The sequence below is a fragment of the Salvia splendens genome, chromosome 17 (genome assembly GCF_004379255.2).
Source record: "Salvia splendens isolate huo1 chromosome 17, SspV2, whole genome shotgun sequence".
In the NCBI taxonomy this organism is placed as follows: domain Eukaryota; kingdom Viridiplantae; phylum Streptophyta; class Magnoliopsida; order Lamiales; family Lamiaceae; genus Salvia; species Salvia splendens.
The window spans coordinates 3,033,331-3,054,295 of NC_056048.1; the positions used below are offsets into that span (position 1 = coordinate 3,033,331).

The window sequence follows — 20,965 nt, forward strand, 5'->3', positions numbered from 1 at the left end:
ATTGCCACCGAAATTCAACTCCGCCTGGCTAGCAAACAAGCGGTGCAACAGCCATCTATTCGCGGCGGAGGTGGCCATCCACCGAGTCTTGTTGAGCAGTGATATTCGCACGTTCGAGCCATGGGAGGCCGACTTTTTCTTCGTCCCCGTTTATGTCTCCTGCAACTTCAGCACCGTCAATGGCTTCCCCGCCATTGGCCACGCCCGCTCCCTCATCTCCGCCGCTATTGATCTTGTTAATTGCATTTCTAGAGAGAGAGAGAGGCGCACGATTCCATCTCTTGGATCTTGCGGGCGGTGTGGCGGTGGTAGCGTTTGATTTTGGCGGGGGCTGCTGCTCCGCCTCCTGCTCGTTGCCCGACGCTCCTTCGATGTGCTCGCTGCCGGAGCCACTTTCCAATAAATCCTCTTTAGCTTTCGCCATCGCGGTGGCTGATTCTTCCTTCTGCTTTTTTCTCAGAATCAGTCAGCCATTGTTTTCAATTGCAACTAAATCAGAGGAGATCGATAGTGTAGAAGCTCTTACTGGGAGAATTGGAGAGAACATGTTGAAAGGGCTGATGAGAAATTGATGAAGATAAGGAAAACCAGAAACATTTTTCAGGTTCAGCGTGGTAGAGATATTTGGATGGGCTCATTTGTTTGGTGATTTGTTTTGAATTTTGATCTCAGATATATGTACTATATATATTAATTGACACATGTTTTAAAGATTGCATTACTGGATTTGTATTTCATATACATTATATTCTTGATTGGTGATTAATAAAAAAGAGTTGGTCTCTGAATTCTGCAAAAAATTTCACCTTTGACATTTCGCATCCGTGTTTTTTTTGTTAATAAGAGTGAAGTAAAATCATAATAAGAGTGATGTGTTTTGTGAATAAGAGTGAAGCGATATCATAATAAGAGTGATGTGATTTGTGAACAAGAGTGAAGTAAAATCATAATACGAGTGATGTGTTTTGTGAACAAGAGTGAAGTAAAATCATAATACGAGTGATGTGTTTTGTGAACAAGAGTGAAGTAAAATCATAATACGAGTGATGTGTTTTGTGAACAAGAGTGAAGTAAAATCATAATAAGAATGATGTGTTTTGTGAGCAAGAGTGAAGTAAAATCATAATAAGAGTGATGTGTTTTGTGAACAAGAGTGAAGTGAAATCATAATAAGAGTGATGTGTTTTGTGAACAAGAGTGAAGTAAAATCATAATAAGAGTGATGTGTTTTGTGAACAAGAGTGAAGTAAAATCATAATAAGAGTGATGTGTTTTGTAAACAAGAGTAATGTGTTTTGTAAACAAGAGTGAAGTGAAATCATAATAAGAGTGATGTGTTTTGTGAACAAGAGTGAAGTAAAATCATAATAAGAGTGATGTGTTTTGTGAACAAGAGTGAAGTGAAATCATAATAAGAGTGATGTGTTTTGTGAACAAGAGTGAAGTGAAATCATAATAAGAGTGATGTGTTTTGTGAACAAGAGTGAAGTGAAATCATAATAAGAGTGATGTGTTTTGTGAACAAGAGTGAAGTAAAATCATAATAAGAGTGATGTGTTTTGTAAACAAGAGTGATGTGTTTTGTAAACAAGAGTGAAGTGAAATCATAATAAGAGTGATGTGTTTTGTGAACAAGAGTGAAGTAAAATCATAATAAGAGTGATGTGTTTTGTGAACAAGAGTGAAGTGAAATCATAATAAGAGTGATGTGTTTTGTGAACAAGAGTGAAGTGAAATCATAATAAGAGTGATGTGTTTTGTTGGCACATCAAATAGGAGTATTTAATTTCACCATGAATAATGTTCTCAACTTTCGTCATATTGGATGATTCCACTGCCTACGGCAAATTCAAGGGTTCATATCCATTGGCAAATTATGTGAGTAGTATATACAATAGTAATTGTTAGCAAATTTGACAAATGGAATAATTAGTTTTAAGTTGAATCTCATGTATTTTTGTTAGTAATATGTTTGGAGTGATTGGATTGATAGAATGATTCTTCTAAGATAAGTTTATTTTTTGACAAACCTTGATTCAAGTTATACGTACAGAAAATGCCAATCGGTTGCTTAACAATCAATGCAAATTTACAACAAAAACATGAAGAAACACAAGATCAAAACATACAAATAATCCATTCAATCAAAGCTCATCCTCTTCCTCCTCATATACAATCACCTCTCTCTCCTTCTCCTCAAGATACCCATACTTCCTCATCACATACAACACCGCCCTAGTCATATTTCCGACGAACACCACCGCCATCAGCACCAGCCACAGGATCATCGACACCCTCGCCACGTGGTACCCGTGGAAGGCTCAGCAACGTCGGAGCTACGATCGACGTCGACAAGTGGTACCCACAGTGTATCCACGATCCTACAATTATTTTATTTTAAGTTAACTATCACCAAATCCACAATCTTAATCATTCTCTAATAATGCAAAATATTGAGAACAAACTTGTTTGATCCCCTCTAGATTTCAGAAAAAATTGTGCACCGGCGTCTACCGCCTTTCGCCGGCGAGAGGTATGCCGTCATTAACCTCTGCAGCAGTTGGTCGGACACCTCCCATGTTTGAGCTCGGCGGCGGAGGCTGGGGAGAGAAGGAAGAGAGGGGAGAGGGAAAAGAGTGTGTGAATAGAAGCCCAATTTTTTCTGAAATTGGAGTTGGAAATTTGAAGGAGACGATGGAGTTGAATACAGATTCCAAAAATGCCCTTGTTAATTTGTTTTTATTTAAAACATGTAAAAATAGCTAAGCCATATAATTAATTTGGAGTATTAAGATGTGTGGCTGAGATTTGTTCTCTAGTTATACACTTAATATTAGTTATACTTTGATCACTACCCTATATATATATATATAGGGTAGTGATCAAAGTATAACTAATATTAAGGGTATAACTGGAGAACAAATCTCACCCACTCATTATCTTAATCCAATGACCAAAATAAGTAAACATTTTTAGTTAATAAAAACTGCATAGGGGTATTTTAGGAAATCAACTGTATTTTCATATTTTCATATACACACTATTCACGCTCACACACAAACACACACTCTCTCCTTCTCTCACGAAAGAGGTGGCGGAGCAGCTTGCGCCTCCTCTCCGGCAACACCCTCCTCCGGTCTGCCTGCCTCTCAAGGCTGCCTCCCCAACTGTATCTTGAAGGTGCATCCGGCGACGAAGACCACGGACATAAGCATGATCAGCCACTCCGGGAACACGACATTCAGCACCACCCCGCAGCTCACGCCCAGCAGCAGCCATGGCTGGCACAGCAGCGCCATCTCGTAGTCAATCAGTCGTGTCGCTGTGTCGCCGCTCCTCTGATGTTTTACATTGAATCCGTTAGAGCTAGGGCCAATCTTGTGTGCTGGCTAATTTCAATAAATTCATTATACGAGTTTCGTTCTTATTTTTCACTTTTTATTTTTTTTAATTGCAAATTTGAAGTGTTTACAATATTCTGATCACGAATTTCATGTGACTACCAAAGGGAAAATGCCGACGTGTCAATACTGATGCTTTTATTTATTAAACAATATTAATGTACAGTAATGTTTGTATGACATTTGGAAGAATGTTTGTCGAGCAACGGCTTCAATGTAAAACATAAATGTTTATAATCAAATAAATAATGGACATTTTAATGTTTTTCGGAAAATATTCATAATTGAATTTTATTGAAATACATCACTATAACCATGTTTTTACTTCACTGTTGTTAACAAAACACATCACTATTAGCATGATTTTACTTCACTGTGATTTTACTTTACTGTTGTTAACAAAACACATCACTATTAGTATGATTTTACTTCACTCTTGTTCACAAAACACATCACTCTTATTCTGATTTTACTTCACTCTTGTTTACAAAACACATCACTCTTATTCTGATTTTACTTCACTCTTATTCACAAAACACATCACTCTTATTCTGATTTTACTTCACTCTTGTTCACAAAACACACCACTCTTATTCTGATTTTACTTCACTCTTGTTCACAAAACACATCACTCTTACTGTGATTTTAGTTCACTCTTGTTCACAAAACACATCACTCTTGCTGTGATTTTAGTTCACTCTTGTTCACAAAAGACATCACTCTTATTCTGATTTTACTTCACTCTTATTCACAAAACACATCACTCTTATTCTGATTTTACTTCACTCTTGTTCACAAAACACACCACTCTTATTCTGATTTTACTTCACTCTTGTTCACAAAACACATCACTCTTACTGTGATTTTAGTTCACTCTTGTTCACAAAACACATCACTCTTGCTGTGATTTTAGTTCACTCTTGTTCACAAAACACATCACTATTAGAATGATTTTACTTCACTCTTATTCACAAAACACATCACTCTTATTCTGATTTTACTTCACTCTTGTTCACAAAACACACCACTCTTATTCTGATTTTACTTCACTCTTGTTCACAAAACACATCACTCTTACTGTGATTTTAGTTCACTCTTGTTCACAAAACACATCACTCTTGCTGTGATTTTAGTTCACTCTTGTTCACAAAACACATCACTATTAGAATGATTTTACTTCACTGTTGTTAACAAAATACATCATTATAACAGAGAATCAAAGAAACTTCACTCTATCCTGAAACACATCACTATTTGTATGATTTTACTTCACTGTTGTTAATAAAATACATCACTATAGAACTACACAGAACTTCACCGCCATTTTGTGTCTTTACTACCTAATCTCTTCTGCATGTCTAAACTTGCGACCTTCATTCCCATCTCTACTTTTCCCAATACACTTTTCCATCATAGTAATCTCATTTTTCACCCTTTTCCTCTTTCCTCTCTATATCTAAAATCCCTCCCCATTTCTTCCAAAATACCACATGGATTTTGATGCTCAAGATTTCTCCCTTGTTTGGTTTCATGCACCACAACTTCCAGATCTAGATGTTGCTTCATCTTCCCTCTCTTCCGACATCCTCAATCAGAATGTGGAGATGGATCATTTCCTCCACCTGCAGGTCAAAATCTAACTCAATCAAAATCCTTATCTTTTTTAGAGTCAAAATTAAAAAAAAAATCTGAAAATGTTTGAAACAAAGAAGCAGGTTGCGAATAGCAATCATGGAAGAGGAGGCGCGGCAGAGAGATAACAATGCAGCGATACGAAAGCAGAGCAAACGCTCTCCTCCTCCACAAAGACCAACAGATCGCCGCCTCAAGAGACAGAAAGATGGAGCTCCAGCTCTGGCGGCGGCGTAAATGGCGGTGGTGGCGGCGTAAATGGCGGTGGTGGCGGCGAAGGAAGAGCTGCAGCAGCAATTCACCGCCATTTTGTGTGATACTAATTGATTTTGAAGAAGAGGAGATGAGAAGAGAAGAAGAGGAGAAGACACCGATTTCTTTCAAATGAATTGAATTGAATTGAATTTGAATGACGTAACCTAATTTTGGTTGCCAATGACCATTATACCCCTCTTGGTTATGGTGGAGTAAATTTATGAGAAATGGAACTAATTTCTCCTTTAAATTCTAAAATTACATGTATTAATACTAGCCCTTGATTTTCTTGATCTTGTGGCTGTGATTTGTTCTCTAGTTATGTAGTTAGTGGGCAATTGCCCTAGATCACTACCCTATATATATATATATATATATATATATATATATAGGAAAATGATCAATACAAAACTTGATCTCAATACAAAATCCAGACCAAATCCTGACCATGAGATTTGACAATCCAATGGTCAATAATTAAACAAAAACAAGGAGGGTCATTGTAAAGCAGTTTTAGGTCATATTATAAACTTTGGGTTTGAGGTCATGTTAAGATCATTTCATGTCATCCTTACTATAATGACGTAAAAATAAGCTTACAATAACCTAAAAATGACTTTTGTATGCTTGGTTCTGCATTTTTGTATTAAGAATGGTTTTGCATGGATCAAAACCCTATATATAGTTTTGATCTATGCAAAACTAGATTTAAATACAGAAACGCAGAACAATATCATAATTAGGTCACTTTTAGGTCATAATTAGGTAATTTTTAGGTCATGCTAACAAAGCATGACCTAAAACGATCTTAGCATGACATTAAATCTAAATATTATAATATGACCTAAAATTGCTTAATTATGACCTTCCGTGTTTTTAGTTAATTATTGACCATTAGATCATCTAATCCTAGGGCCAAGATTTGGTCTGCATTTCTGGATTTAAACACATACTTATTTTGATCATCTCCCTATATATATATATATATATATATATATATATATATAGGGAGATGATCAAAATAAGTATGTGTTTAAATCCAGAAATGCAGACCAAATCTCAGCCCTAGGATTAGATGATCTAATGGTCAATAATTAACCAAAAAAACGGAAGGTCATAATTAAGCAATTTTAGGTCATATTATAATATTTGGATTTAATGTCATACTAAGATCGTTTTAGGTCATGCTTTGTTAGCATGACCTACAAATTACCTAATTATGACCTAAAAGTGCCCTAATTATGATATTGTTCTGTGTTTCTGTATTTAAATCCAGTTTTGCATAGATCAAAACCCTATATATATATATATATATATATATATATATATATATATGTTTTGAACAGGTTCTACGAATTCAACAAAGAAGCTGTTAGATTGGAATATGCGTTCCAGCATTATCGAGGGCATTGGGAGAGGCATTCTGTACCTTCACAGAGACCTCAAGCCATGTAATGTTCTGCTAGACAAGGACTGGAATCAAAAGATCTCCGATTTTGGGATGGCAAGAATATCCGGAGGCAGTGAAGACCATGGCAGCACTGCTAGAGTTGTGGGAGTGAGTTGATATTCATCAGCTATATATCATCCTGAGAATAAACGCAAAAGCTTTGCTAACATAGTAAGATAATATTACAGCGGATACATGGCTCCAGAATACGGAATGGAAGGCAGATTTTCTGAAAAATCTGATGTATACAGCTTCAGAGTGCTGATTCTGGAGATCATAAAAGGAAAAAAGAACACACTATTTCACTGATGAGTCGTCATTGAGCCTTATAGAATATGTAAGCACTTGTCAACTTGCTCATAATCTTTTCATCTACTAATGGTCATTAAATACTTTATCTCTGAATTTCAGGCGTGGAAAATGAGGAGTAGGGGCAACGGTTTGGGTTTCGTGGAGGAAAGCATTGCAAGTAGGGAGACAGAGGAAGAGATGGTTCGATGCATTCAGATAGGGTGGTTGCTTTGTGTGCAAGAATATCCCAAGGATAGACCTTCCATTGAAATCATGCTGTCGATGCTGAGTCGTGATATTGTGGAGCTGCCACTGCCCAAGCAGCCCATGTTTGCTGAGAATGGTTCGACACCAGGCCCCAATGGATGAACACAGCAAAATGTCTACTCCAATAACGAGCTCACTCTTAGTGTCCTTGATGGACGATGAATCTATTTTCAGAACATATATTACACTCTTGATTCAAACAATTTTGTTTCTCTAGATCTATTTGTATTTTTTTTTACTTTCATATATTTCTAAATGAATATTTGGTTAGTATACTTTTGGCTTCCTCTTCCTCCTCAAATCCTCTCATAGCTACCCAATTTTCAGTTAGATGTTAATGGATCTATTTCAAATAACCATGTTTAATTAGTATAAAATGATAGGAATAACCCTGTTCCTATAATCCTTCTACAAAATAGATAATCATAATTTACTAGTAGGAGTAGGAGAGAGTATACCTCAACGGCCATCAACAATGGTGAGACTGACATTATTAGCAGACGATGAACTACATATTTGGATCTCTTGGGTCGAATCTAAATGAATAGGCCTTACAGACAATGCCGGTTGCTTTGGATCAGGAAGCTCTACTACTTCACTTCTTAGCATCGACAGCACAGCAGAAACAGATGGTCTGTCTGAAGGATTTGCCTCGACACACAGCAACCCGATATGTATACATTTCATCACCTCCACCCGTTCCTTCGAACCCGATATTCTTCTATCTATAGCAACTCCCACATTATCCTCATTCCACAGTTTCCATACCTATGCAACAAATCAATAAATGTTAATACATATACTCAACTCAAAAGGTTATACTAATTTGAAGTTTTTAACTGACATGTCCAAGAAGGTTCGAGGAGCCGTCTTGGTACCAGGTTTTGTTCCTTCTCCCAGTAGCAATCTCTACCATCAGCACTCCTAAGCTATACACATCCGATTTTTCTGAGAATCTTCCTTCCATTGCGTACTCAGGAGCCATGTATCCGCTGCAACAAAATCAAATTAGTAACGCCTCACCAAATATCACGATCATGAAGCAAGTCGTCTTTGTCTACTTACTATGTCCCTACCACTCTTACGGTGCTCACGTGATCCTGCTTGGCCCCGAATATCCTCGCCATACCGAAATCTGAAATCTTCGGGTTCCAATCATTATCCAACAATATGTTGCTGGGCTTGAGGTCGCGATGGATGATCTTCAATCTTGAATCCCTGTGGAGATAAACAAGGCCTCGGCAAACACCTTCGATAATTTTGTAACGCTTCGTCCAATCTAGGATCTCTTGTGATGAATCTAGGAAAGCAATCCACATTCAAAATTAAGAACCACAATGTAGAGTTAAAGACGACACTGGAAACGCAAACAGAGGGTCTTGAACTCACCGAATAGGTGATAATCCAAGCTTTTGTTAGGCATACATTCATAAACCAGCATAGTCTCTTTACTCTCCACACAACAACCAAGTAGTCTAACAAGATTCTTGTGTTGCAGTTTAGAAATCAGCACAACTTCATTGATAAACTCTTGCATCCCTTGCGTAGATGCCTGCGAAAGCCTCTTAACCGCAATCTCTCTCCCATCCCCCAATTCTCCCTAGCATCGCATTGCACCACTTTCTCATCATAAACTAGACACATGAACAAGGCGAAAATCACGAAGAAGCTACCTTGTAGACAGGGCCGAAACCACCCTTCCCAAGCTTGTTATCTTCAGAGAAGCCACTGGTTGCAGTTGTAAGCATTGCTAATGTAAACAATGGCAACTCATCAATATAGGCTTGATTCAATCCATCTGGAAGAGACTGATCAACTACATTTCCAAGCTCAATGGTTTCCTTCTTGCCTTATATATGAAGAAACACAAGTTATCAGAAATTGCAATTATCCATCAAAATCAACAAAACTACTACCTCTGTGTTTAGCAATCAATCTCCAACACAAAAATGCTCCAACGGATATGACAACAAGAGCAACAACAGCAAGAGCTACAATGATCTTGTTAGACGATTTCTTCACATCTACATCAAAAAAGAAGAGGCATCCATCCATTCATTCACAGAGGGTAGAATAAAGCAAGTGTATAAAATTAGGTTAAAAAACTCGCCCAATTCAGAATTGGAGACGCGAACGAAGATAATCGAGCCGGAGCCACTGGGAAACTTCTGGATGTTGGTTAATGGCCCCGTCCAGAATCGGCAACCATCAGCACCGTCGGAGGCGTAGGCGAGGCAGGAGCAGTTGTTCAAGCATCGAGTTTCGCACTGAGATTGGGGGCCGGACCAGCGCTCCGAGTAGCCGTACAGCATCACTATCTGCAGCTTCAAGAAGCCGTCTTTTTCGCTTGCTGTGGCGTTGCAGTTCAAGGAGCGCCTCCTGCTGCAGCCGCCGCTCCAGTTGCCGGAATTCCATTGCTGGTTAATCCGCGGGAGGAATCCGGGGAGGCAGCTGCAAATTGGGGAATCTCGTGAGTCGCACACTCCGAATTGGCCGCACTTGTCGGAGATTTGGCAAGGACCGCTGCCTTGTGCGGTGGAGAATCTCGGGAAGAAGCACCAGAGCACCGCCGCGAGAAGAAGAGAGTTTGGAGGTGGCCGTGTCATCTTTGGCGGCAAGCAGCAGCTTAGAATTAGATGACCTTTTTTTTGTATGCTTATAAAGTTGGTTATGTTTTGTTCAGGGTGATTTATTCAAACAATATTCATTACTATGAGTTTATGGACATTAGTAATTATTTTAGTGTCAAAGCTAATTGACATGATTAATTAACTCTGGGCGTTCAAATAGAGTATGAATATTATTTAAATCTCCGAGATACAAAAAAAATCATAATTTATTAGTACTACATAATAAATATATTTTCAAAATTAAAAAAAAAAAAGATAGATACATGCTGGCCATCATTAACCAAATAAAAAACATGCTTAGTGCAATCTCCAATAATTTACACCAAATTCAAACTCATTTTCAATATATATCACATGAAAACATAATTTTATTCCAACTATTTATACTAAACTCAAATTTTACACCACTTTTCCGTATTTGTATCACAAAATATTTGCAGTAGCTACAATGTGCACTTATATTTAGTGTTGTTACATAGAAAAATGTAAAAATAAGTTTGGGTTTGAAGTATGATTCTACACTAAAATTGAGATATTGTGTATGATCGAAAATGGTGTTGAGACATGCATTGTGTGTAATCGTCGCGCACTTAGCGGACTACAGCAACATGCTTATTTATCATAACTTCTAAGCACTCTGATGTGATGCCTCTTGGTAATTGGTGTAATGAATTAGACTGAATTAAGGGAGTTGGGTGGACAAATCGTAATCTATTTCCAGATTAAGAAGCAAGTCCATTGTATCTTGAATGGAATATAAAATAATCTTTGGTTTATCAATTAGTCCATGTTCAAACACGTTTACTTCAATCCACAAATAGTACTAGGTAAAAAAAGTAATAGCACTTCATTCTAAGACCATTCACAACGCGTCTCGCGCCGGGCTCGCGTCTCGTCTCGGAGAGACGAGACCCCCGCGAGACGCATTGCAGCGCCCATCTCGTCTCCAGCTCGCGCCCGTCTCGTCGCGTAGCTCGTCTCGACGAGACACGAGACGAGATGTCTCGCCACGCGCCAGGGACACGTGGCACGTCCCCATGCGTGCGTGACGCCCACTCGCTGGCCCGCGAGTGGGCGTCGTCACTGATGACGCAATAATTCATTTTTTTTTTAAATCGATTTTTAATAAAAAAAAATTTTTTCAAACGGTAATATTACCGTTAAATATTTATTTTCATTTTTTAAATTTTTAATTTTTTACTCTATAAATAATTCTATTCCATACTCATTTCAAACACAAACACACATCTATTCCTCTCAAATCCTCTCTATCACTCCAATTTCCATCTTCAATCAACTTAAACAAATGAATCCTTTTGAGCAAATGCGCCAATTAATGGAACAATCACTCGAAGAAGATCGACGACGAGAGGCGGAGGAAGCCGCACCACCCCCACGACGCTCCCGGAAGTACATCAATCGGAACCGGGAGGAAGCCGCCGCACGGTTAGTACGCGACTACTTCTGCGATAACCCGATTTGGGGAGATACCTATTTCCGTCGCCGTTTCCGCATGCGGAAACCGCTATTTCTCCACATAGCGAATACTTTGGCGGCCAGGGAGGAGTTCTTCCGAGAAGGGTTCGACGCGGTCGGTCGTCCCAGCCACACGACTCTAGCGCCCACACCCAACTCCAAGAGGATCTAATTGAGCACATTTGGGAAAACTTTGGCGGAGAAGATTAAATTATGTCATTTTTATATTTTTAGAATTTTAATTATGTCTTCGTTTTTTTTAATGTTAAGTTGTAATATTATTTTAATTTTAATAAAGTGTGTTTGTTTAAATTGAATTGGGTTTTAAAAAAAATTATAAATTAAATTGAATGAATAGTAATTAAGAGACGGTATAGAGACGGTTAAGAGACGGAGCGTTGCAGGTTCCGTCTCTTAGTTAAGAGATGGAGGAAAAAAGGACAGTGGGGCCCTCAAATAATGCTCAAATAGTAGTTAAGAGACGGTATAGAGACAGCGTTGTGGATGGCCTAATACTCAACCACTAAAAAATGTTTGATAGCCAGCCTAGTTTTCAAAATTTCCACAAAAGAATAAGTCAAAACGGTAACAACACAACACGGCAGTTGTTTCTCTTTATTACACGCACACAAAAACACATGAAATGTCTTTCTCATTCATTGCCTTGGTACAAGGTATTTAATGGATGGAGCAGTTGGGCCATTTATTACACATAAATTGTGGACATAAACATAAGTATAAAGTATCAATATTTACAACAGAAATCTAGTAGAGTCAACAAAACTACAATTCCAATCAACGACCGTCAAGCTCAGTCACAGTGAGGTCATTAGTAGTAGTAGAACACCCAAGTTGTGTGGTGAAGGCACTGTGTTTCTGGGAAAATATTGGCTGTTTGGGCGTCGAGAGCTCAACTATTTCCCGGCTTAGCATCGACACGACCGTGTCAACGGAAGGCCTTTCTTGAGGATATTCTTGAACACACAACAGGCCTATTTGAATGCACCTAACAATCTCTTTCTCCAGCCCTGAACTTTCCATGCTTTCATCCACAAAACCCAAACCATTGTCTTCTCTCCACATTTTCCATGCCTGAGACATTTCATGAGATTAGTCACTTATCCAATTTAGATGTACATTAACCCAAGGCAAAACTTACACTTCCTAATAGCCCCATTGACAAGTCATCATTGTAATAATGTGTGTTCTTCTCTCCTTTTATTATCTCGAGCATAAGCACGCCAAAGCTGTAAACGTCGGATTTCTCAGAAAATCGGCCTTCCAATGCGTATTCAGGCGCCATGTATCCGCTGCAGAAATCATTGTATTAGCATATGTTGATAAGTGATGTTTTTTAATAAAAAAAAGTGGACTTACTATGTTCCTACGACTCGAGCAGTATCGTGGTGATCTTGATTGCCACCAAATATTCTCGCCATGCCAAAATCGGATATCTTTGGGTTCCATTCTTGGTCCAGCAGTACATTACTCGGCTTGAGGTCCCGGTGAATTATTCTGAATCTAGAGTCCTTGTGAAGATACAGAAGGCCCCGGCCAATGCCGTTGATGATGCTGAAACGCCTCCTCCAATCCAAGAAATTTTTCGTTGGACTAGTGGGGTCTGAAGAACATAAAAATAAATAATTAGGATCATGTTATGCTGAATTTTGGGATTTTGTTTTTTGAACTAACCAAAGAGGCACACATCCAAGCTTTTATTTGGCATGTATTCGTATATCAGAATCTTCTCTTGCTTCTCCACACAGCCTCCAAGTAATCTCACTAGATTCCGATGCTGGAGTTTGGAGATCACAATCACTTCACTCGTAAATTCTTGCATTCCTTGTCCCGAATCCACTGATAACCTCTTCACCGCGATTTGTTGCCCGTTTGAGAGAATTCCCTATATAAAGAAAACAGTGAATGAATGGAAAAGATTGCAAGATTGGATGCAAGAAAGTTTGTTACCTTGTAGACATGACCAAAACCACCCCTCCCAATAAGATTGGTGACATGGAAATGTCTGGTTGCATTTGCAATAATCTCAAAGGTGAACAATGGCAACTCTCCCATATCAACCTTGCCTACTGAGGCATCTATGCTTGAAATTTCAGGTGAAAGGGTATGCTCTGCTGCCACAACACTTCTGTCTTGTATCTTGTCCCCTGTTTCCACAAATTTAGCAAAACCGCATACGCGAAATTAAGCTTATCGATCGGTTCGTTACCTTTTCTCTTCACCAACATGTACCATGCTATGAAGATGGAAACTGCCACTACAACACACCCAACCACTGGAACTACAACAAACAACCATTTCTCTGTGTGGTTACCTTACAAAAACAGAATTAGTTAGTTAGTTAGTTAGTTACCATTGAGTAATCAAAACTTGACATAGACTAAAATGGTGAAGCTATGGAATGAACCTAATTCTGAAGCAGAGAGACGAATGTAAAGATCGACGCCAACTCCTTTGAACTTCTGAACATCAACCAACGCGTCGCTCCAAAACATACAACCGATGTTCGAGTCATGAGCGTAAGCTATGCAAGAACAGTTCCCCAAACAACTCCTCCTACACTCATCGATTCTTTCAGAATAAAAATGTTGAGCCAAATCCGGAACCTTCACAAACTGCATCCGAAAAAATCCATCTCCGCCACCACAGTCGAGCTTCCTCCTCCTCCTGCATCCGCTGCTCCAGTTCCCTCTCGCCCACTCCTCCCCGCTCGCGGGCTCAAACCCTTCAACACAAGAACACATAGGAGAATCCTCGATGTTGCAGCTCCCGAACGGCCCACACGTCCCGTAAACATCGCATTCATTCTCAGGCGCCGCCCACAGGAAACGCCACGTCTCGTTCTTGAAATCCCACATCGTCTCGACTAAACTCCCCGATGAGTTGAGAGTCACTCTGTTGACGATCTTCCACTGCGGCATGGTGTAGTAGAAGTTCCCCGCGCTGTCATTGGTCACATCAACAAATCCGTCGAGAAACGAGAAATAGGACGACTGTATCCCGATGAAGATCAGCCCGTTCCAGGGCCCGCTCCGCCACTGAGGCCGGCCGTCCTCCCTCCAGATGAAATTCTGCGGGAGGTGGGACGCGTCGAGCCCTGCGGTGAACCTCCCGCGGCGTGGGTCTGTGTCGTTCTCCCACGCCGACAGGATCACCTGTTGGCAAAAAATAAAATATAGTATAACTATCCCACGTCAGTGTACAAACACGTAGTCTGTTTTAAGATGGAACTCTATGGATTTCTATCATCACCTTCCTCCCCGTGTAAATGTTGTCGCTGGTGCTCATGGTCGGGACGAAAACGTCGGAAGGGTGTAGGAAAGACTCCCATATTTTAACTCCGGTTGAGGTGTTTGTAAGAATGAGATTTCCGGTGTCGGTGATTTGGAGGGTGGTGTTGGTGGGCGATGAAACGGCGGCGTTTGAGGACCAGATGGTTTGATTGGTGGTGGTGTCTGTGATCACGAGATTGCCGTGTTGGGAGAGAGAGGCGGCGCCGGAGGAATTATTGAGGGGTGTGTCTCTGTTGGCGACCCAAATAACGGTTTGTTGCGGCAAGGTGTAGGAGATGCCGAGGTAGCGGTGGGTGGAGTTGGGGGGGCTGAAGAAGCTGAGCTTGAACTTGTTGCTGCGGGAGACTATGCTGTCTCCGTCTTTGAGGATGCCTGAGCTCGAGGAATTGATGGTGTCTGTTTGTAGACTGACAGTGAGGAAAATGGTGGAGAGGCAAACTTGATGAAGAAAGAGTTGGGAAATTTTGCGGATCATTGTTGACGAAGAGTTGAGCGTTGGTGCTTCAAATTTGACGTCTTTATCCTGCATTTATCTCGATTTTCAAGGACCAATTCATGAGGAAGTCAAGCGGTTGCTATTAACGCGTTTTATTCTTCTAAGTTGAGACTTCTGTTATATCGAATTACTACATCATAGTTTATGGACAAAACAAATTACATAAGAAATAATAATAAAAAAAATTAAAAGTAGGACCAATAAATAGCTACACAAGTGATAGAAGATTGTTGGCGGTTTTTCTTAAATAAGGGTTGTAGTAAAAAAAAGTGTCGGTCAGACCCACAAATAGTCAATAGAAGGGACGATTTTTATGACATAGTTGTGAATGGGCTCATGGGTTGAAAGTCGACAAAAAGTATACCAACCAAATATTGATTTATTATTATTATATGAAAGTGAGAAACAATAGTAAAAAAAATAGCTCTAGGATGGATAAAGGAAGAAGGGATAACATAATGATAGACTTGGAAATAGATTTATCGTCCATCAAGCACACTAAGAGTGAGCTCGTTATTGGAGTAGACATTTTGCTGTGTTGATCCATTGGGGCCTGGTGTCGAACCATTCTCAGCAAACACGGGCTGCTTGGGCAGTGGCAACTCCACAATATCACGACTCAACATCGACAGCACGATTTCAATGGAAGGTCTATCCTTGGGATATTCTTGGACACAAAGCAGCCCTATCTGAATACATCGAACCATCTCTTCCTCCGTCTCCCTACTTGCAATGCTTTCCTCAACGAAACTCAAGCCGTTACTCTCATTCCACATTTTCCATGCCTGAAATTCAAACATTAACTTATTTAATTATCAGGATTAGTTTCAAACTATTATAAAAAATTTGACAAGTGCTTACACATCCAATAAGGCTCAAGGACAATTCATCATTGAAATAGTGTGTGTTCTTTTTTCCTTTTATAATCTCCAGAATCAGCACACCGAAGCTGTATACATCAGATTTTTCTGAAAATCTGCCTTCCATTCCATACTCTGGCGCCATGTATCCACTGTAAAATTACTTACCATGTTAGCAAAACTTACGCGTTTATTCACAGGATGATATATAACTGGTGATTATCAACTTACTATGTTCCCACAACTCTAGCAGTACTGCCATGGTCTTCATTGCCTCCGAATATTCTTGCCATCCCAAAATCGGAGATCTTTGGATTCCAGTCCTTGTCTAGCAGAACATTACTTGGCTTGAGGTCTCTGTGAATGATCCTTAGTCTTGAGTCTCTGTGAAGATACAGAATGCCTCTCCCAATGCCCTCGATAATGCTGTAACGCATATTCCAATCTAACAACTTCTTTGTTGGATTTGTAGGACCTGTTCAAAACATATATATATAGTAAAAACTTTGATGTTGAACATGTCTTTATACGCGTACGAAGATCATTAAACTGACCAAAGAGACAAGCGTCCAAGCTTTTGTTTGGCATGTATTCGTATATCAGAATCTTCTCTTCTTTCTCAACACAACCTCCCAGCAGTTTCACAAGATTCTTGTGTTGGAGTTTGGAAATAAGAATTACTTCATTCATGAATTCTTGCATCCCTTGTCCAGATTCCGCGGATAGTCTTTTCACAGCAATTTCTTTCTCGTTTGCCAGAACTCCCTACATACCAAAACACACATCAAACATTATATGATCTTAGAATTGTGTACATTGAACATTAACAGTTTCGTTACCTTGTAAACAGGACCGAAACCTCCCCTCCCGAGAAGATTGTCTAAGTGGAATTGGTTTGTTGCATTAGCAAGCATCTCAAAGGTGAACTTTGGCAAATCGCCAATATTAACCTCCTTCGATTCATTTTTCAGTACGATTGCAGTTGAATCCGTCGTGAACATCTGTCCTGCTTCCAGAATACTTGAATCTTGCGCCTTGTTCCCTAATTTGACAAAGAACATGATCATTTCAAGAGTGAGATGCAGCAATATATACATACTATGCCAAAACTAATAACAGACCAATTCACCTTTCCTTTTCACTATCAACCACCAAGCAATAAACATCACAATAGACATGCAAAAAAAACCCACAGCTACTCCAATTATGATGTACAACTTTCTCTCCTTGTGGCTATCTGCATACAGAAAGAGATCATTTCAACTCATTTAACCTTGATACTATATTATTAACTAGTACAAACTGTGAAGGAAATTACCGAATTCTGAAGCAGAGAGACGAACGTAGAGGTCAACACCAACACCGTCGAACTCCTGAGTGTCAATCAAGGTATCACTCCAAAACATACAACCAATGTTACCATCATAAGCATAAGCTATACAGGAGCAGTTCCCCAGACATGTGGTTCGACACTCATCTTGAATCCTAGAAGGCAAGGGCATAGGAAAGTCAGGAACCTTCATATGCCGCATCCTCTCAAATCCATCTTCTCCACATTGCAACTGGTTCTTCCTCCTGCATCCATTAGTCCAATTCCCTCTCCCCCATTCTTCCTCATTTACCGGCTCAAATCCTCTCAAACAACTACAAATAGGCAATTCCAGAGCATTGCAGCTACCAAACACCCCACACTTTCCATAAAAATCGCACTCGTTTTCAGGATACGCCCCCCCGATGTCCCATCTCTTCTCCACGCCATTCCACACCTTCCGAATCGCAATTCCTGAAGAATTAATCACGGCGATTGTTAATAACGCATCATTCTGCGGCCTTGTGTAGAAGAAATTGCCAGCACTATCATTGTACACTTTAAAGTACATATCTAAGTAGGCGTAGAACATTTCTTTTATCCCGACAAATATCAGGCCGTTCCACGGCCCGCTCCTCCAGAGCAGGCGCCCCTCGTTATACGTGACAAGCTGTGGGGGCCCTCTCATGGCATCAAGGCCCCCAGTGAAGCTCCCTGTCCCGGGGTCTGTGGCACTTTTCCATGCCGTCACCAACACCTGCTTCCCTGTCCTCACGTTCTGGCTTAATAGCATTCCCGGCAGGTTAACATCCGTAGGATGTAAGAACGACTCCCACAACGTGTCTCTCGAGGCCTCTTCCCGCAAGATGAGATTGCCAGTGTCCAGGATTTGGACGATTGGACTAACGACGGAAGATGTTGTGAAATTGGTCGACCAAACGGTTCGATTAGTCCCGTCCAAGACGACGAGATTGCCGTCTTGAGAAAGAGTAATGGCGCCGGAAGAATCTTTGAGGGGTGTGTCTCTGTTGGCTACCCATACCACTGTTTCTTCGGAGAAGGCGAAGAAGATTCCTAAGTAGCGGTTGGTGGTGTTTGGAGGAGAGAAGAATCCCAATTTGTATTGCTTCTTTGCTGATATAATGGACTCTGGATCTCTGATGATCACACCGGCTGAAATTGTGTCATTTTGTAAGCTCAAACATACTATGCTTTGGAGAATTAGAACAAGTATTGATGTATGAACAAAGAATTGAGTGATTATGTGAGACATTGTAGGAAAGTGCATGGGAAGCAATGGGTTTATGACTTTATGCTTATGGTGACTCGTGTTACCACTATATATAGTACTCTCTCGGTCTACTATTAAATGAACTGTCTTGACTTGGTGTGAAATATTAAGAAATTATTTGACTATGCTACTATTGGAACATCCAAAATGAAAAAATGACTCTACTATTATGAAACAAAGAGAGTACTCTCTCCATCGCACTCAAGACATCCACATTCTTGAGTATCATGAGATTTTAGGAGGAGTTGTTAAGTAGAGTAAGTAGAGAGAAAAAAGGTAGTTGAATATTTTAATAAAGAGAAAGGAGAGAGAGATTTATTTTCAAATATAGAAAATGGAGTAGAATAAACTAAAAAGAAAAATGAACATCTTAAATGAGACGGAGGGAATATTATTTTTTCAAAACGAATGCAAAAAATGGAACGCCTCCGTTAAGGCAGAACAGAAGAAGTAATAGAATGTAAGAGTAATACGTTAATGAAGTGTAGGATTCACTTGCTATAAATAGAAAAGAAAAAAAAAGTCATTTAATTGTAAACATCCCAATATACCAAACGGGTCGTTTAATTGTGAATGGAGAGTAATTGAAATATATGTTGACGCATTAATCACTCATATTGATTGTTTTGAAGTTGAAAATAGTTCAAGACTTGTAGTAGTCGCCGGTGACTTGGACTTTACATTCTAAGTTAGAAAAAATGGAAACAATCTTGTCCACGTGTAGGGCCGATGCCTAATCAAAATATTACGCAACCAGAAAACCTCCATTTAGGGCAAGAAAATATATGAAGTTTATTATACGTACTTTAATATAAGCCCGTGCACTTTCATAATCCATATTTGAAACATAATGCCACCGGATGATACGGCATTTTCTTATTAAATGGGGCTATAATAATTTTCTAATAAACAAATACTTCCACCTTCCTATACAAATATTACACTTTCCATTTTTGTCCATTATACAAAAATATGGCATTTCTATTAATGAAAAGTTATCTCAATTTATTACTCTTATACATCAAATTATTTAGAACTTATATCACCATTAAAATATTAATAATAATGTAGGTCTCACTATCCACTAAACTATTTAACTACTCTTCCCCTCTTCTCTTTTACTCCCTCCGTTCCATAGTAGTAGAGACATTTCTTTCCAGCATAGAGATTAAGAAAAATTGTCTTAAGTGAGTTAAGTAAAAAAAAATAAAGTAGGAAATGAAAAAGGTAAAGAGAATAAAGTAAGAGAGTAAAGTAGTGACTTTTACTAAAGTATAAAAATGACTCCATTACCATGAAACGTACCAAAATAGCAAATTGACTCCACTACTATGGAACGGATGGAGTACTATTTTACTAATATTGTCTTAATTTCCGTGCCATATTAAATGTCCATATTTTTTATAGGACGATTAAAATACAATCATAAAAATCTCTATTTGTCCACTTGATATGTGTTGCTTACGGACTACGGTCCACCCTAGGTATAAGTAAACATCATTAATTAGGACATGGGAGAATATAGTTATTGTTATGGTTTCCAAATAGTTGGTTCCGATTGTTATAGTGAAAATGGGGTATCGAACTAGAGAAAGTTAATCCAAATAAGATTTATAATTATTCTTATATACTCCTCTCGTGGCATTGGTACAGTAAGGGAGATGATGAGAAAGGTAGTTATAGTAGTGTTAATGGATAGTGAGACTCATATTATCATTACTACCTCCGTCTCTTAAAAGTAGAAACTATTTCCATTTTGGACTGTCTCTAAAAATTAAAAACTTTCTAAACTTTCTATTTTAGGAAGTGTACCCCACAATCCAATAACTCTATTTCCACTAGTTTTCCTCTTCGTCTCTCTTACTTTACTCATTTTTCTCTCCATCTCTCTTACTTTATTAATTTTCTCTCTTACTTTACTAATTGTGCATTAAAACCAGTGTCGTTTCAAAAGTTTCTATTTTTCAAAGACGGATGTTGTAACTAAGATGATCAAGATTCACAGCTCAAGATGAGCTTGGTTAACCGAAGACAGTAGATAAAGAAGTGATAGATTTTGTGGAGAATTTTGAATGTAAACTTTATTCAAGAATGATCAGTTATTCACGCTAAACAACTCGAGCTCTACTACTACTTATACAAACAAGAACAACTAGAAGAAACAAGAATTCCTTCTCTAAAATCTGTTACAAACCGCTGCCAACAGCAACTCAAACTCAACGGCTAGTAGCCGTTAGTTCTAAACTAACTTTCAAATATTTCTTGATCTTGTATTGCTTGCTCTTTTTGATCTATC

General features: G+C 39.1%; 2 protein-coding genes across 2 annotated transcripts in view; both read right to left on the reverse strand.

Moving 5' to 3' along the window:
- LOC121775445 (G-type lectin S-receptor-like serine/threonine-protein kinase At1g11330) overlaps window positions 1-15,321 on the reverse strand; it is a 41,989-nt gene extending 26,668 nt beyond the window's left edge. The window contains exons 1-13 of the mRNA XM_042172527.1: window positions 14,673-15,321; window positions 13,828-14,575; window positions 13,630-13,734; window positions 13,371-13,567; window positions 13,095-13,305; window positions 12,780-13,023; window positions 12,625-12,712; window positions 12,201-12,494; window positions 9,407-9,956; window positions 9,213-9,320; window positions 8,970-9,145; window positions 8,686-8,896; window positions 5,906-5,921 (exon numbers count right to left, since the gene is read on the reverse strand). Coding sequence (XP_042028461.1) covers window positions 5,906-5,921; window positions 8,686-8,896; window positions 8,970-9,145; window positions 9,213-9,320; window positions 9,407-9,956; window positions 12,201-12,494; window positions 12,625-12,712; window positions 12,780-13,023; window positions 13,095-13,305; window positions 13,371-13,567; window positions 13,630-13,734; window positions 13,828-14,575; window positions 14,673-15,242 — 3,518 coding nt within the window. The 5' untranslated portion in view covers window positions 15,243-15,321. The remainder of the gene's footprint in view (window positions 1-5,905; window positions 5,922-8,685; window positions 8,897-8,969; window positions 9,146-9,212; window positions 9,321-9,406; window positions 9,957-12,200; window positions 12,495-12,624; window positions 12,713-12,779; window positions 13,024-13,094; window positions 13,306-13,370; window positions 13,568-13,629; window positions 13,735-13,827; window positions 14,576-14,672) is intronic.
- Window positions 15,322-15,583: 262 nt separating this feature from the next.
- LOC121775323 (G-type lectin S-receptor-like serine/threonine-protein kinase SD1-13) lies at window positions 15,584-18,639 on the reverse strand. The gene is made up of 7 exons (XM_042172398.1): window positions 17,388-18,639; window positions 17,199-17,306; window positions 16,909-17,111; window positions 16,624-16,834; window positions 16,301-16,544; window positions 16,071-16,221; window positions 15,584-15,994 (listed from the first exon to the last, which is right to left on the reverse strand). The coding sequence occupies exons 1-7, from the start codon at window positions 18,169-18,171 to the stop codon at window positions 15,689-15,691; spliced, it is 2,007 nt and encodes a 668-aa protein (XP_042028332.1). The 5' UTR covers window positions 18,172-18,639; the 3' UTR covers window positions 15,584-15,688.
- Between the last annotated feature and the right edge of the window lie 2,326 nt (window positions 18,640-20,965).

Excerpts from the sequence above, each read along its gene's own strand:
- LOC121775323 (XM_042172398.1), bottom strand. The coding sequence starts at position 18,171 with ATGCTATTAAGCCAGAACGTGAGGACAGGGAAGCAGGTGTTGGTGACG. Across the intron at positions 17,112-17,198 it reads GTTGATAGTGAAAAGGAAAG|GGAACAAGGCGCAAGATTCA; the intron begins GTGAATTGGTCT and ends TTGTCAAATTAG. Across the intron at positions 16,545-16,623 it reads CTTGGACGCTTGTCTCTTTG|GTCCTACAAATCCAACAAAG; the intron begins GTCAGTTTAATG and ends TGTTTTGAACAG.